The sequence below is a fragment of the Chlorella variabilis genome, assembly GCF_000147415.1.
Source record: "Chlorella variabilis unplaced genomic scaffold CHLNCscaffold_5, whole genome shotgun sequence".
Taxonomy (NCBI): domain Eukaryota; kingdom Viridiplantae; phylum Chlorophyta; class Trebouxiophyceae; order Chlorellales; family Chlorellaceae; genus Chlorella; species Chlorella variabilis.
In genome coordinates, this window is record NW_005435083.1 from 1,410,133 (window position 1) to 1,425,709 (window position 15,577).

Below are 15,577 nucleotides of genomic sequence, written 5' to 3' on the forward strand. Positions count from 1 at the left end.
ATCGCTGGCGTGCCGGCCGCCGGCCCGCCTGCTGCTCCTGCTCAGCAGGCCCAGCAGCACTCGCCTGCTCCTGCTGCTGGTCTGCAGGCGGCTGCCGCCCTCCAGGCTCAATAGCCTGCTGCCGTGCTGCTGCCGGCAGCGGCTGCCCGCGGCCGGCCTCGCCAGCCGCCTCCTGCTCCCGCTCCTGCCGCGGCGCGGCCGGCGGCGGCTGTTCGTCGGGCCAGCGCGCCCCGGGCGCCGTCACCACGCCGCCTACCTGCCGCCATTCCACCGTCTCCTCCTCCAGCCGGCACGCCAGCGGGCGCTGCTCGCCCTCATACAGCACTGAGTGCTGCCGCCGCCGCGCATGCCAGCCCACCACTGTCCCCGAGTACATGCTGCCGGCGCCGGTGGCTTCGTCCCCAATCCACCACACACCCACCACCTGCCCCACAGCGGCGGCGGGAGCAAAGGGGAGCACCGAGGCCGTGGCTGGCGGAGGCGCGGGCAGCAGCGCTGGCTCCTCCGTCTTTTGGCAGCCAAGCGCGGCGGTCACGTCTGCGGCCAAAGGAGGCTGGGCCGCCGCCGAGGGCTGGGCCGCCGCCCCCTGCCCTTCCCCTGCGCCCGCACCGGCTCGCCCGCGCTGCTTCTTGGCGGGCTGCCGCTGCTTCTCGTCCTGCGTTTGCTGGTGCTGCCGGTGGGGCTGCCGGACCTGCTGCTGCTGCTGCACATCCTGCACCGCCCCCAGCCCATCCACATCCATTGGTTGCTGCTCCTGCTGCTGCTCCTGCTGCTCCTGCTGCTGCTCCTGCAGCTGCTGCTGCTGCTGCTTAGGCTCCTCCACTGCCACCACGGCCTCCTCAGGCTGCTGCGCCCTCTGCCCCTCCCGCTCCTCTTCGTCGGCTTCAGGAGAGGCCAGCCGGGCGGGCCGCCGCCGCGTGCGCCGCAAGCGAAGCGCACCACCCTCGCCCGGGGGGCTGGCCTCGCCGCCCTCTCCGGTGCCGCCCTCCTCGCCGCCACCCTCGGCACTGGGGCCCTCCCCGCCGTCGGCGGCGGCGGCCGTGCGCCGCTGCTTGCCGCCACGGCCACCGCCGCCGCCGCCCTCCTTGGCCCGCTTGCGAGGCTTGCGCTCCTTACCGCCAGACTCCCTGCACGCAAGGCGCGGCCAGGCGGGCAGGCAGCTTGCATTGGAGCGGGATGTGCGGGGAGCGCAGCGATCCGGCGGCAGGCACAACGCCCGCCTGCCGCCCGTGGCGCGCAGCGGCCCCGTTCTCACCCGCTGGTCAGCGCCTTGTACCGTATCGAGCACTGCTTGTCGGTGCGGCCCGGCAGGCCCGCAGCCACCGCAGACCACTTTATCTTGCCGTCGGGCTGCAGGGCAGGGCGTGTGTGGGGTGGCACGCAGCGGGCACATGGCGGGTCGTTCATTGCGAGCTGGGTGTGCGGAGAGCAAGGGACCTGCCATTCCGCGATCATCACCACAAGGCAAGGCAATACCACAGGCTCATGCCCTGCCCGACCCGGCACACCAACCTGTGTGTGCTGGGTGGCCAGGGCCAGCAGGCGCCGGTCGCTCTCCCCGTTCCAGGGACGGTAGGTGGCCACGCCTGCGGGCAGGGCAGGCAGGCGGGGCAGGCAAGCAATGCGGGCTGCTGTCGGCGGCCGCATCTTCCCAGCTGCGCACCCCACCACCCACGCCACTCCACCAGCGCACTCCTCAGCCGCCGCCGGCAGCCCACCTGGGTCCAGCACATTGATGTACCGCTCGCGGCACTGCACGTCGGTGCGCCCCGGCACCAGGCGCGCCACCAGCGACCACTTGCGCCCGTGCAGCGCCATGGCCTGCGGGGCGAGGCGACGGCGCAGGGGGCAGGGGGGAGGGCCTCCACTCGGCAGCGCCCCGGCGCGTCCAGGCCGGCCCACACTCAACAGCCGCAGCCGCCGGCAACGCTCTGCCCAAGCCGGCACGCCACACAGCACGGCTGCCACCTGCAAAGGCGGCGCAGCACGGGCGCCCGCGCGCAGCCCAGCTGCCATCTGCAGCCGCAGCCACCTCCCCACCTTGAGCAGGGCCTCATCCTCCTCCTGCGCCCACTTGCCCTTGCGGGCCACGGGGCCGCGCTGCGCGTGGCGCCGCCAGATGTGCATGAGCTGGTCGGGGTCAAAGCCGCCCGCAAACTCCTCGGCGATTCTCTGCGGAGGCGCCGGGGGGTGCAGCACACGCGGTCTAAGCCGTCGGGCAGCCAGCGGCGGGGTGGCCAGGTGCCTGAGCAGCGTGCCGCGCCCGCTCGCCCTTGCAGCAGCTGGCCAGGGCCCCTGGTCCCTGCTCACGCACCCCTCAGGTGGCTCCCGGCCACCAGCCCAGCGTCGCCCTGCCACCCACACCCGGGCCTGCCAGCCACCCGAGACATACCCCCCTCACACACTTACCTTCCAGGCGCTGCCGTGCTTGGCCACCAGCTGCGTCAGGCGTGCCATGTCCTCGCCCGCCTCAAACTTGACCCCCTCCTTGGCCGCCGCGGCCGCCAGCAGCTGGTGGCGCTGCAGGCAGGCCAGCGGCGGGCGCGTGCCGCCGCCCGTGGCGGCCGCCAGCTCACGGCTCACCGCCTCCCACTGCACGAGGGAGGGAGCGCGGGGGGGTCAGGGGCAGGCACTGGTGACCCGGCAAGCAAGCAAGGGAACTAGCCAGCCACTGCGCCGTCCGGCTGTGGCCGCTGCAGCCAGCGCGCGGGCAGACAGTGCGGGCAGACAGCGAGGGGCACACAGCAGGAGAGTGGGCCGCACCTCGCGCGCGTTGTGCTGCTCAGCCAGGAGCCGCAGCTGCTGGTCCTCCTGCGCAGTCCACTCCCGCTGGCTGCAGGCAGGCCAGGCGAGGGGCCAGAGAAGCAGGCATGCGATCACCGCCTTGCCCCCCGTGCCTTGGCCCATGCCCATGCATGCACGCCAGGGAAACAGCGCAGCCCTGCAGGCCGCGCCCCCACCTCAGGCTGGGCGCCAGGCTGTTGGTCCACTGCAGGCGGCACTCGGTGGTGGTGCGGTGCAGGCGGGAGCGCTGCACAAGGGTGGCCCAATCCTCCTCGCGGAACCCGGCGGCCAGCTGGTCCACGACTGCAGGGGGCGGGCCGGGAAGGTGGGCAGGCGCTCTGGGTGGGGCATGGCGGTGGGTGGGGCGTGTGGGCAGGGCAGGGCCCAACAGGGGCGGGGCCCCACGGCAGCACAGCACAGTCCCAGCACCCTCGCCCTGCGGCGTGCCTGGCGAGTGCAGGGTGAGCGCCGCGATGCGCTGGCGGCTGGCCTCGTAGTCTGCCATGCCGACGGCGCCGCCGCTCTCCAGCCGCTGCTGCATCTCCTGCATCACATCCTGCAGCTGGAACTCCTGCAGCACAGGGCCAGGCAGGGGAGGTGGGGGGGGGGAAGAGGGAGAGGGAGGGAGGAGCGGCAGGCGGTTGTGATGAGCAAGGTGGCGGCGGCGCCGGGGAGCAGCCCCAGGCATCACCGGCTGCAAGCCGTGCAGAAGGCGGCGCAATGGCCTCTCCCCGTGCCGCACCTGCACCAGCTGCACCACGCCGTCCCGCAGCCGCTGCTGCTCCTCCTCGCTCCACCGGGCGCCGCGGAAGCTGCGGCAGGCTTGCCGGGGAGGGCGCGGCAGGCGAGGCAGGGGAGGTGCAGTGAGCGAGGCTGCTGCTGGGCAGGGCAGGGGGCACCGGGCACGCCACAGACAGCTCAGATCAGCGGTGGGCAGGTGGAAGCCCACCCGCCAGCGCTTGCCTGAAGGGCAGGTGGCTGTACAGCGGCAGCAGCGCTTGGGCATCAGGGTTGGGCGGCACCCCCTGGCCGCCTGCCCCGGCGCTGCCGCCCCAGAACCAGCTGGTGCCAATGGGGGCCTGCAGCTGAGCTGGCTCCGCGCTGGCTGCCACTGTGGCCACGGCGGGGGGGGCGCTCTTCTTGGCTTTCAGCGACCGTACCTGCAGGCGGGGAGGCATGGCATGGGGGGCGTTCTGTGGCGGCGCAATCCGAGGGAGTAGATTTGCTGCCACTGTTTCTGCCATCGGGGCAGCGTGCAGGGCCGGCGGGGTGCGGGGAGCGTGCCGGCTGTGCCGCGCTCCCGGCAGCACCCCACCCCACCGCCCACCCCCACCTGCAGCAGGACGGCGGCGTTGCGGTCGATGGCACGGTCGGTGGATGCCAGCAGGCGGCGCAGCCTCCCCTGCAGCTGGAGGTTTGCCTCCAGCGCATCCCGGATCGTCTGCAGCTTGCTGGCCGGCGGTGCCTCCTCTGTCCTCTCTTCGGCCTCTGCCGCTGGCCGCGGCTCAGGCGCGCCCTCCTCGTCCTCGGCAGCGGGCTTGCTCTTGCGCTGCCGCGTCGCGTGGGTCGCCTTGCCCTGCTGCTTCTTGCCAGCCCCAGCGGCTGCCTTGGATGCCTTGCTGCCCAGCACCACATGCAGCTTGGCCTTCTTCTGCTGCTGCTGCTTCTTTTGCTGCTGTTGCTGCATGTGCTTCTTTTGCTGCTGTTGCTGCAGGTGCTTCTGTTGCTTCTGTTGCTGCGGCTGCTTCTTCTGTTGCTGCTGTGGCTGTGGCTGCTTCTGCTGCTGTTGGTGGGGCTTCTTCTTCTTCTGCTCCTGCTGCGGCGCCACAGGCGTCGGTGCAGGAACCAGCACCTGACGGTTGTACACTCTCCTGGGCCCCGTCCCGGCTGCCTGTGGGTGCTGCAGAGCAGCGGCCACGTGCTGCACGGCCTGCTGGCGCTCGTCTGCCTCGTCCTGCCGCTCGTGCCGCCTCTCTTCCTCCGCTTCACGCCGCTGCTGCTGCTCCTCGGCCGTCGCTTCACGCCGCTGCCAGAGCTCCTCCTCCTCCGCATCATCTTGTGCACCTCCTGCCTCGCCCTCGTCCTCATCTTCCTCGCTCTCCTCAGCTACCGTTTCCCTGTCTGCCTGGCAAGCGGGCTGCAGGGTTGAGGGAGGCGGAGCGGCTGCCGACGACGCGGCGCCCGGCAGCGGTGGCGCCTCGTCCTCCTCGGCGTCGGACTCGTCCAGCTCCTCGCCGGGGTCTTGGTACTGCACGGGGTTGCAGGCTCCGTCAGGCCACGCATGGGGCGCCCTGGAGCCCCGCAGGGGCGAGGATGGCTGTGCCAGCGGCTGTTGTCGCGCCCACAATATCGCTCACCGCAACGAAGCCGTCCCCCAGCTCCTGCCGCAGCGCCTCCAGCTCCAGCCGCAGGCCCTCCAAGTCGGCCAGCTCCAACTCATCGTCGTCCGAGCTGCTGCCGTCCGCCATGGTCCCCACAGCGTCCCTTAACGCACAAGCATCACCCCGGTGTCAATTCAAAACGCCTTGGACGCGCTCAGAGGTGGCCTTCGCATTTCGGCACTACACACTGTCCTGGCTTGTGGCTTGCTAACCCCAGGTCATTTCCGGAGCTTTCCGGTCCAGGCACGTGCAACTGCTGGCTGCCCGGACCTGCCAGCTGGTGCTGGGGGGTGAGCCTGCCTGCTGCTGGCCAGGACCTGGGCTGCGGCAGCTGGTGCTGCCTGGTGCGGGCCTGGTGCTGCGCCTGCAGCCTGGACTGGGCAGCTGGCTCAGTAGCAGCTGCCTGAAACTGAGATCAGCATCATCATCATCAGCAGCAGCAACCTGCCGCAGGATCCAAAAAGTGGTAAATTTTGGCGGGCGCTCCACGCTGGGAGTGCTGCGCTGGGCGCTGGTCGCCTGTGTGCTCAAGTGCTTTCAAATCGCCTTTGTCGGCCCAGATGTAATGATCGCGAAGCAGGGCAGGGTTTCCTGGGCGCTCCTTGTCCTCCTTTTCATATTCCTCTTGCACTCTCAGCGCCTCTCTCTGCGCCCACAGAACACGCAGAGCACTATAACAGGGCTGCCGTCGGCGCTGGACGTGCCGTGCAGCCCAACAGGTGGCGACAGGCGCCCGCCGCGCGTCCCGCCGCCGCCGCCGCCGCTGCCGCTGCCCTTGTGCGATGCGGCCATGCTCACGGGGCTGCTGCCGAACGGGACAGCCACGTGGAGCACCTCAGACACCAACACTCACGCAGGTGTGATGGATGTTCCCCGCTCGATCATCTTGCAGCAGTGGGAGCGCATGCAATAACAACCACTAGCCACTGCTGCCGGCGCAGAGCTGTGCAGCGAGGGCTTCACCCTCCCCGTGCAGCTCCAGCTTGATACATGCTGATGCGTGGTCTGCCAGAGTAGTGTGCACTAGGCCCGGGGCTCATCCGATCCCAAATGCCCTGCCTTCCCCGCTCGCTCGCAGGCGCCGGCGCCGGCCCGCCATCCTTCCTGCCCCGGCTGGTGCTGGAGCGATGCGTGCTGCGCAGGTTCACGGCCAGCCAGGCGCGGCAGTGCCTGGCCGGCCGCCCCCTGGTGTTCATCGGGGACTCGTTGAGCAGGTACCAGTATCTCAGCCTCGTGAGCTTCCTGGACCGGGGGTCCTGGCCTCGCGTGAGCCAGCACCCCAGCCTGGTGCACCTGCACCAGTGGGGCGCAGACAAGATGCTGTCGGGCAAGAAGTCTGCCCATAAGGACAAGAAGCTCGAGTACTTGCGAGGTGCCTGAACAGGGCCTGCTGCACTGTGTTGGGGGGGGGAGCCTCGCCATGCTGCAGCGCTGCAGGCGGCCGGGTGGCGGCGGCCAGGATGCGGCTGCCGCCAGCTGCTGCTGCCTGGCGGGCGCGCCCTGCTCACACTCACACCTGCATCCAGCTCATCCCCGCGCCGCCGCGTGCAGGCTCCACCGACGCCTTTGGCAGCCGCATGCGGTGCGACTGCTCAATAGCCAAGGACTGGTTTGAGTCTCGGACGTATGAACACCAGAAGCACAACATCACAGCACACTTCATGTGGTGGCGGGGCTGGCCAGAGGGGCTGGAGGGCCACTGGGGCCACCCGCCCTTCCTCAACGCCACCCCCTGCCACCCCTCCATCTGCGGCATGCATGGAGAGGAGTGCCCGCCTGGGCAGTGCAGCCCGGTGCCCGACTGGAGCATGCCGCTGCCAGAGGCGCTGCGCCAGGTGGGGGGTGCCCTGCACTGGCCGGCCCCAGCTGCCCAGCTGCGCCCGACCGCTGCATCCGCTTGCGCGCCTGGCTGCTGCAGGTGGTTGCCCAGCTGAGGCCTGCTGCCATCCTGCTGAACGCCGGCCTGTGGCGCAACCATTTCCACTTCCAGCCCTGGCCCCCAGCCTTCAGCCGCGCGGTGGCCAGGGCGGCGGTGGAGGCGGTGGCGCCCCAGCGGGGGATGGCCCTGTGGCGCACCACCACGCCCTCCACGCGCTTCAGCATCAGCCGCAGCTGGGACGGCGACTTCCTGGGGGCGGCGGCCAGCGAGCGGCGCCTGATGGTGCTGGATGCCTGGGAGCTGGGGCGCCCCCTGCTGGCCTTCGACCCGCTGCCCTTCTTCGACCGCAGCCACCCGTGGCCCGAGTTCTACACAGAGCTCAACACGGTGCTGCTCAACATGCTGTGCTGACGCCCAGCAGGCACGCTGGGCGCAGCTGGCAGCAGGCGTGGCGGCAGCAGCGGCGCCACCTTGGCTTGCCGGCGCTGTTGCCGAATCTTTGCACTGCGATTGCGCTGCAACCCAGCCCATTTGATTGGCGTCTCTTAATGATGTACAGACGAGCGCAGGTGGCACGCATGAGAAGTGTAGGAGAGGGGTCCGAGAAGGGAACAAAAAACAAGGTCAACAAGCAACAAAAGGGGACGTGCGTGGTGGTGTCCTGGGCCATGATGCGATGTGGTACCAGAGCGGCCAGCAGCGCAGGCGTGCTCACGCGGTGGCGGTCTTCAGCAGCTCCACCACCTCAGCCTGCTCATTCATCTCCGCCACCTCGCCCGCCGTCTTGCCCTCTGCATTCTTGATCTTCACGTCCGCGCCCCTGCACGGCAGGCGGGGGCAGGAGCAGCCAGGTTCAGCCTCCGCAGCATGGCGGGCGCAGGCATGAAAGCCAGGCAGCCAGCACCCCTCCACAGCGCGTGGCCTCATCCCAAGCCCCTGCTTGCTTCTCCTTCCCGAGCCTGCACCGTGATGCTCCTCGCCTCGATGCACGCAAGCCTGCTGAGCGCCCTCCCCACCACCCCCACCACCTCCACCCTCGGCAGCCCCGCCCCCAGCCTCCCGGCACGGCGCCGCCACTCACTTGTCCATGAGCAGCTGCGCGGAGTCCATGTTGCCGTAGCCGGCGGCGTAGTGCAGCGCCGTGTTCTCGTTCACGTCCAGCGCATTCACATCCGCCCCCGCCTCCAGCAGCACCTGCGGGCAGGGAGGGGGGGAGGGGTGCCGTGCAGGAGGCAGGGTGAGGGCGAGGTGGGCACGCGGGGCGCTGCACCGGGGGTCGACGAGGCCCGGCGGCCAGCCCTGTCCAGCACACCTCCAGGCCCTTAGACACACTCCACGCCTCCCAAACACAAGGCCGGAGCGCCGCCGCCCAGCCCCGCGGCCCACCTTCATGCACTCGATCTCGTTGTAGCCCGAGGCAAAGTGCAGCGCGGTGCGCCCCTCCTCGTCCTTCTCATTCACATCCACGCCCTCCTGCGCCAGCAGCTCCTTGAGCGCCTCCACGTTGCCTGCAGGCGGGGGGGAGAGGCACCCAGGGCCGGGGCAGCAGGGGGTGAAAGGGTGGGCCCGCACAGGCGCAGCTGGCAGGCCACGCAGGCGGGGCGTGCGGCCAGGTTTTCCTGCATGCTCCCCAGCAGCCGCCTGCGCCCGCCTGCGCCCGCCGCCGCCTCACCCTCGCTGGCCAGCGACAGCACCGTGGCCTCCTCCTCCTCCTCCTCCTCCTCGCCGCCGTTCTGCGCGGCGGCCGCGTCCTGCGCCGACTTGAGTCGCGCCTGCAGCTGCGGGTCCTTCATCGCCTCCTGGAACTTGCGCCCCAGCTTGGCCATCACCTCCTCGTCCTGCATGTACTTCATCATCGCACCCTGGCCATTCGCCTCAATGTCCTCCATCACATCCTTGAGGTCCGGGTCCTGCGCGGCGGCGGCGGCACGTGTGTGGGGGGCAGGGCAGGGCAGGGCAGGGCAGGGCAGGCGGTGGTCGGGGGGGGGGACAGGGAGGAGCGGGGCAAGCCCTGCTCAGCGACCCTCACCTGGCCCCACCCAGCCCTGCCCTGCCCTGCCCTCCCTCCCTCTCTCCCTCACACACACACAACCACACAGCCCCGCCCACCTCCTTGAGCTCCTCCATCTTGGCCTTGAGCAGCGTCTGGTTCTCGGGGTTGCTGAACAGCTCCATCATGGTGAGCATCTCGGGGTCGGCCACCTGCTGCATGAGGCCGCGCCCCAGAGACTCCGCCGCAGTCATGAACTCGGGGTTCTGCATCACGCGCTGCATGGCCTGCAGGCGGGAGGCGGGGCAGGCGGCGAGGGAGGCGGGGGCAAGGCAGGCGGGCAGGTTGGCGGGCGCGAGGTGGTGGGTGGCATGCGACAGCCGATGGGCAGGCTGTCCGCCTGCCAACGCAGCGGTGGAGGTAGCCAAGCAGCCGCTGCGGAGCCACATCTGCCAACACCTCTCGCCAGCTGCACCTTGGGTGCACTCGTGCGCCGACCCCCCACCAGCTCCCACCCCGCCCCTCCCTGGCCCCTCACCTCCATGTATTTGGAGGGGTCGATGCCGCCGGGCATGCCGGGCATGCCGGGCATCCCGGGCATCATGCCGGGCATGCCCGGCGGCACGGCGCCGCGCGGCGCGCCGCCCTCCCCGCCGTTGATGTCCAGCCCGCCCATGTTCTGGTTCAGCATCGCCTCCTGCATCTCCTTGGCCATCTCCATGAACACAGGGTCCTGGGCAATGGCCTGGGTCATGCGCTGGATGTTGGGGTCCTGCGCGGCGAAAGGCAGCAGGGCGCGGAGCAAATCAGTTTTGAGCTCGAGAGGCGGCGACGGCGGCGCGCCCGTCGAGGGCGCCAGAAGCAGCCAGGCCCCTTTTGCGCCCGCCCCGGCGGCTCGCTCGTCCCAGCCGTGCGGTCCCAGGGCGCAAAAGGTGTGGGGAGCTTGCAGGAGGGCGCGTGACAGGGCTGCGCAGCCAGAAGCGTCCAGGGGTGCTGCAGCCGCCCATGCTGTCGGTGTTGGCTGCCACCAGCAGGCTGCCTGGCAGCATTGCACCCCTGCCCCGGCGCTTTGGAGCAGCCTCAGCGCGCTCGCCTGCATGAACTGTTGCAATGCTTCCATATTCATCCCGCCGGGCATGCCAGGCATGCCAGGCATCCCAGGGAAGCCCATGCCGGGGAAGCCACCCGCGCCCGGCGCGTTGGAATCACCAGTGCTCATGGCTGCACAGCGTGGGTGGAGCACGGCCTGTTGGAGAGCCGAGGCAGGGCCTGGAGCAAACTGGGAGACTACCAGCGGATGGCCAGGGCTCAAAACTCGATGGGCAGGCCCACCTCACGGCTGTGTCATCTGGATGATCTGCCCAGTTGCACCCTCCTTGGACGTAGAACGAATGTGTACCTGGCCAGCGAAGACGGCATTCGCATATGCCAGAGCAGCAGCATGGTGGAGGGGAGCGGCAGCCAGCTAGCCGCCAGCGGCGGCACCGCACCCTCGCCCGCACAGTGTGGGCTCTCTTTACACGCTAGCAACAAATGAAACAAGAGGATGGCTCGCTGCGCTACATGCATGCCAGGGAAGGAAAAAATGGCCTGCCGCTACCGCTCAGAAATAGATACACCTACTGGTACAGCTCACCCCGCTACTGCACGGCGGGCTCGGCGAGCGGCCCCGCCCCGCCACGCCTCGGCGCCCATCAGCGCCCATTCTTGTCAAACTGCGCCACATAGTCGATGGCCAGCTGGCAGATGCCTGTCATGGAGGCCTCGGGACCAAACACCTCGATCTGCACCCCAATCTCGTCCCCCAGCCGCCGCATCATCTCCAGCCCCGCCTGGTAGTTGGGCCCGCCTGCGCTGGGCAAGGTCCGGGGCGGGCAGGGCGCGCCGATGTGGCAGGCAGGCAGGCAGGCGGGCCAGGCACAGTGGCAGGCAGGGCAGGCGGGCCAGGCACCGTGCCAAAGCCACAGCCAGCGCCGCTGATGGCACGCAATGGCAGCCGCAGCCTCGCCCGCCCTCGCGCACACAGGGCTGCGCCACCCACCCCGGCGGACAAAGATCTTCATCCTGGCGGCCTTGATGGCCTCCTGCTTCTCGCGGAAAGCCTGCACCAGCCACACATCGCGGCACCAGCCTGGATGCAGCACGGCTGTCTATCCCCCTGGCCACCGGCAGGGATGCAGCTGGCGCCTGGCACAGGCCCTGCCTGCCGGCCCGCCATCCAGCCCGCGAATGCCGGGCCACGCCCCCGCGGCGCCTGCCTGCCCCCACCTGGATGATGCCCTTGAAGGTGGCGGCCACGTCTGTGAAGTTGGCGATGCCGCCGCCCACAATCAGCGCCCGCCCCCGCCCGTCTGCGGGCGCGGCGGGCCCAGTGAAATGCTTTGGCAGCAGGCCTCCCGCGCTGGGGCCGCATCAGGCCAGCGCAGCACAAGATGCAGGACTGGTGCGCCCCGCCACCCACCCAGGCCGCCCTCGACGCCCTCAACCTCCCAGCCCCGAAGTCCCACCACCCACCCGCCCACCCACCCACCCGCGTAGGCTGTGGCCGCATCCAGCAGCGTGCGCGCATACTGGTACGTTTCTGCGGTGTTGGGCCCGCCGCTGTACTCGGCATAGTTGCCTGCGGGAGGCGGGCAGGGAGGGGCAGGGGAGAGGAGGCGGGCACGCGGGTGGCAGGGGCTCGGCCAAGGAGTTGGAGATGGGCGCTCGAGAGGGCAGCCTGGCGGTCGGGCACAGCCGCGCCACGCACACACAGCCTCTCACCCAGCTCCTCAGCATATCCCAGGTCGGCCACAGTGTCGGCATAGATCACGCTGGCGCCGCCGCCTGGCAGGGGCAAGGGCAGGGGGAGCGAGGGCCAGGTGGGGGCGCCGAGCAAGGGCAGCCGCCAGAGTGCCCGGGGCTGCCTGCAGCATCGCTTGCAGCGGGGCAGGAGGGAGCAGGCAGGCGCGGGGTGCTGCCGCCGCGCACCCGCCACCATGGTCCAGATGCGGCCCCGCGGGTTGAGGATGGAGAGCTTGAGCGAGGCGCCGGTGGCTTCGTCCAGGGAGTGGATGCGAGCCTCCTGCGCCCAGGCGCGCGGCATTGCCGACACGCGGCCCACCGCCGTCAGCTACTCAGGAGCCGCAGGCAGGGGCCGGCAGGTCCGTAGCGGCCAGCAGGCAGCGGTGCAGGGCAGCAGCGCTTGGTGGGGGGCTGCACATGGCACAGAACCGGCGGCGGCGGCGGCGGCGGCGGCACCGCACCTGCGGCGTCATGGTGCGCCCAAAGGGCAGCGGGAACTCCACGTCGCCCCACTTCTTGGCGCTGCGGCAGAGGCGGTGGAGGGGCAGGGGGGCAGGCGGGCAGGGGCAGTCGGCGGGCATGCCGACCCCGACCTTAAAACTCAAGCACTTCCTTCTCCAATCATGAATGCGTCGCCCCCAACCACACACATAAACACACCACCACCACCACCACACACACGCGCCACCACCGCCACTGCCACCCCCACCACCCCTGCAGCCCCCTCCCCCACCCCCACCCACCCACCCACCTGCGGAATGCGGCGGTGTCGTCCAGCTCGCCGCGCATGTCCAGCGGGAAGGGCTTGCCCGCCTGGTCCAGCGTGAAGGGGTTCATCTCCAGCAGCGTGAAGTCGAGGTCAAGGTACACCTGCGTGTGCGTGTGTGTGTGTGGTGGTGGTGGTGGTAGGGGGCAGGGGAGGGGAGGCTGGGCGGGCCCGCCTTCCACCGCGCTCGTGAACACACCGCCACCAGCACGGCGCAGCCGAAACCAGTTCCAAGCCGGCTATTGCATCGCTCTTCTCCTGCCCAGCGCAACCCCCCACCCCCCGCCTGCCTTGTACGTGGCCGCGATGAAAGCCTCCATGTCGGGCGCAGCTCCAGCGGCAGCGTGGACAGCAGCGGCGCCAGGGGCGCGCTGCTGGGCTCCGCGCCGGTAGGGATGCTCACTGTGCGCACCTGGGGGGGCGGCGGGGGGCAGGGGCAGGTCAGCAGCGGTACGCCCGCATGCCGGGACCCTTTGCCTACCCCTGCCCAGCGCACGACGGGTTCGTGCCCCTGCTGTTACCGGCCCTCAAAACCGACAAGCTGCTTAGCTTAGCTGCTTAGCAGATACTCAGCATTTGTTACTTATTTCTCTCCCTCCCCCACCTTGTCCCAGTTCTCCTCGATCTCCATGCCCCCAAACTCGGAGAAGGATAGCGTGTCGGCGAGGCGGCCGCTCTGGATGCACAGGTAGTACTCCTCGGCGTGCGCCACAAACGGCTCCACGATGAAGGTGTTGATGCGGCCCACGGTGCCGTCCATGTCCACCACCTGGCGCGCGAGAGTGGGAGGGCAACGGCAGGGCGGCCGCGGCACGCGGAGGGACGCCGGCGGGCGGTGAGTGGCGGCGGCAGGGGAGGGGGCTGGCGGAGGGGGAGGCGAGGTGGGGCCATCCCATGGGGGGAGCCAGGCCCCGGGCCCTGCCGCCCCCCACCCCCACCCACCTTGTTCATGCGCGCCTGGATGAACTGCTGCGCCCCCGTGGCATCCAGCTTCAGCCCCACCTGCACGGCACACGCACGCACGCGGCGGGGGAACTGTGGCGCCGAGCCTGCCTGGACCCCCACACACAGAATGCTGGCCGCAATGCCAGGTAGGCGCTCCCCCCATCCCGCAGCCCCCGCAGCCCACCAGGTCGTGCTTGCCGCGCTTGCCAAACAGGCAGTCTGGCTTGACCACCAGCTGCGTCTGGTTCATCCAAGGGTTGGCCGCCACCAGCTCCGCAAAGTTGGTGGCCTCCTTGACTTGGGCCACCGCAATGGGCAGCTGCAGCCCCGCCAGCCGCGCGATATGGGCCTTGAGCAGCCTGCACCCGGGCAGGGAAGCGCAAGCTGGCCGGCCTGGAGTGCAGGCAGCCCAGCAGGCGGCACAGCCCGCTGCAACCGTTGGGGGGCCACCACGCAGATGCCAGGCCTGCCGCAGCTGGCGCATAAGCATGTGCAGGGCGCACCTCTTGCTGTCGTACTCCCTGATCTTCTTGCGAGCCATCCTGCCGCTTGCGTTAATTGCTGCAGGGCAGGCAACGCAGCACGCGGAGGTGGCGCCGGGCACTCCGCTCCCGCTCCCCCGCCCACCCACTGGCAGCAGCGAGGCAGGGAATGCCGCGGATGGCGCCTTGCACCTCCACAGCCGATGCTGGCTTGTCCAGGCTGCGAATGCGGGTCTCCCTGGGCTCTCCCGCCCTGTCGGCAACCCTCGATCTCTCCCCCCCGGCAGCAGCTGCTCACCCTAGACTACCACGGAGGGCAGAAGACGCAACAGCGCTCAGCACGACACCGCCGCGGCTTTTCGAGGCTGCAACTGCCTCCGACACTCCTTGCACCTCAAGCAGTGGTCAGGCAGGGGGTCCAGCAGTCACCCTGATGAGTGTCAACGAATCCCTGGATTACCAGCAGGGAGGTCAGCGCTCTCGAGCCATGTGGCTGCCACAGGCTGACGGGGAGCCTCGCTTTCGGATGGAGCGGAGCATCTCTCTCCCATATTGGCGGTTTGACTTCACGCATGCAATTCGCCGGGATCATGCCTGGCCCTCCACAGTCTGCACTGGTGCGGCTGGGTGCGGCACGCAGTCTCGTTGCCGCTGCAGCCCTTTTGCGCACCGCTGCCACCTTTACCATGCGCCAGTCATCATCATCGAGCTCCACAGAATCGGGGAAGGTGAGGAGGTGGGGTGGCTCTGCGTCTCCCGCCCTGCCGCCGCTGGGTTCTCGCACTGTTCTGGCCTTCACAAGGGGTGTGCCCCTAGCCGTCTACCCCTATCAGCCCCCAGTGCCGGTGGAGATTGTGGACATCCAGCAGGAGACGCCCACCGTGAAGCGCTTCACCCTGCAGGTGTGCCCCGCTGCCGGCGAGAGCTGCGGCCGGGCTGCCTCTCTTGCTGTGCCGTCCCCAGCACCACATGCTGCTGCAGCCAAAGGCCCAGCTGGCCTTCCTGGCCGGGCAGTGGGTGAACCTGCTCATCCCTGGGCTGGCCGCTGTGGGAGGGTTCACAATCACCAGCACACCGCGGCAGCTTCACGAGGGCGGCACCTTCCAGCTGGCCGTCAAGCGAAGCCGCGCCCTGCCGGCCGCCTGGCTCCACGAGCGGGTGGGTGGCAGCCAGCTGGCGGGCGGGATGGAGGTGCAAGGGGCATGGAACTCCTGCTTCTGCATGCGTTTGCATGCGTGCACACGCTGGCCTGGCCTTCCTGAGTTGCGCCAGCGCACCTCTTCCCCCGGCTTGCAGGCACGGGTGGGCGACCGCCTGGCGGCCAGTGTCGGAGGCAACTTCCACTACCGCCCGGGGGACGAGCGGCGCCCCCTGTTGCTGGTTGCCGGAGGCGTGGGCATCAACCCGCTGTTTTCCATCCTGCAGCACTGCTGCGAGCTAAGCCAGGCAGGTGCAGGCGCCGGGGACCAGCGCAGCGGCGGCAGCGGCGGCGGTAGCGGCATGCCACAAGACCACGTCAGCAGCGGCATCCAGCCGGCGGCAGCGGCGTCACGCCGCTGCCGGCAC

The 15,577-nt window shown here is 69.9% G+C and overlaps 5 protein-coding genes across 5 annotated transcripts in view; 3 read left to right on the forward strand and 2 right to left on the reverse strand.

Moving 5' to 3' along the window:
• The window catches only part of CHLNCDRAFT_143109 (hypothetical protein), a gene marked incomplete at both ends in the record, with an annotated part of 2,333 nt that extends 2,219 nt beyond the window's left edge, over window positions 1-114 (forward strand). Inside the window, one exon of the mRNA XM_005849557.1 lies at window positions 88-114. Within this exon, the coding sequence (XP_005849619.1) occupies window positions 88-114 (27 nt within the window). The remainder of the gene's footprint in view (window positions 1-87) is intronic.
• Window positions 115-240: 126 nt separating this feature from the next.
• CHLNCDRAFT_143110 (hypothetical protein) lies at window positions 241-5,252 on the reverse strand (the record flags this gene model as incomplete). Its single annotated transcript, XM_005849815.1, has 14 exons — window positions 241-252; window positions 422-1,127; window positions 1,256-1,350; window positions 1,513-1,586; window positions 1,719-1,821; window positions 2,041-2,172; window positions 2,410-2,592; window positions 2,764-2,833; window positions 2,961-3,087; window positions 3,214-3,355; window positions 3,527-3,606; window positions 3,734-3,944; window positions 4,118-5,032; window positions 5,142-5,252. 14 exons carry the CDS (start codon window positions 5,250-5,252, stop codon window positions 241-243), a joined length of 2,961 nt encoding a protein of 986 aa, XP_005849877.1.
• Window positions 5,253-5,955: 703 nt separating this feature from the next.
• Window positions 5,956-7,455, forward strand: CHLNCDRAFT_143111 (hypothetical protein; the record flags this gene model as incomplete). Its single annotated transcript, XM_005849558.1, has 4 exons — window positions 5,956-6,022; window positions 6,244-6,537; window positions 6,717-7,000; window positions 7,084-7,455. The coding sequence occupies 4 exons, from the start codon at window positions 5,956-5,958 to the stop codon at window positions 7,453-7,455; spliced, it is 1,017 nt and encodes a 338-aa protein (XP_005849620.1).
• A 3,082-nt stretch (window positions 7,456-10,537) lies between these two features.
• Window positions 10,538-14,070, reverse strand: CHLNCDRAFT_56081 (hypothetical protein; the record flags this gene model as incomplete). The annotated part of the gene is made up of 13 exons (XM_005849816.1): window positions 10,538-10,883; window positions 11,076-11,136; window positions 11,303-11,385; window positions 11,565-11,654; window positions 11,798-11,860; window positions 12,005-12,098; window positions 12,280-12,340; window positions 12,570-12,688; window positions 12,784-12,996; window positions 13,189-13,353; window positions 13,527-13,586; window positions 13,714-13,888; window positions 14,033-14,070. 13 exons carry the CDS (start codon window positions 14,068-14,070, stop codon window positions 10,729-10,731), a joined length of 1,377 nt encoding a protein of 458 aa, XP_005849878.1. The 3' UTR covers window positions 10,538-10,728.
• Window positions 14,071-14,980: 910 nt separating this feature from the next.
• Window positions 14,981-15,577, forward strand: part of CHLNCDRAFT_20933 (hypothetical protein) — a gene marked incomplete at both ends in the record, with an annotated part of 1,088 nt that continues 491 nt past the window's right edge. The window contains 2 exons of the mRNA XM_005849559.1: window positions 14,981-15,169; window positions 15,308-15,503. Coding sequence (XP_005849621.1) covers window positions 14,981-15,169; window positions 15,308-15,503 — 385 coding nt within the window. The remainder of the gene's footprint in view (window positions 15,170-15,307; window positions 15,504-15,577) is intronic.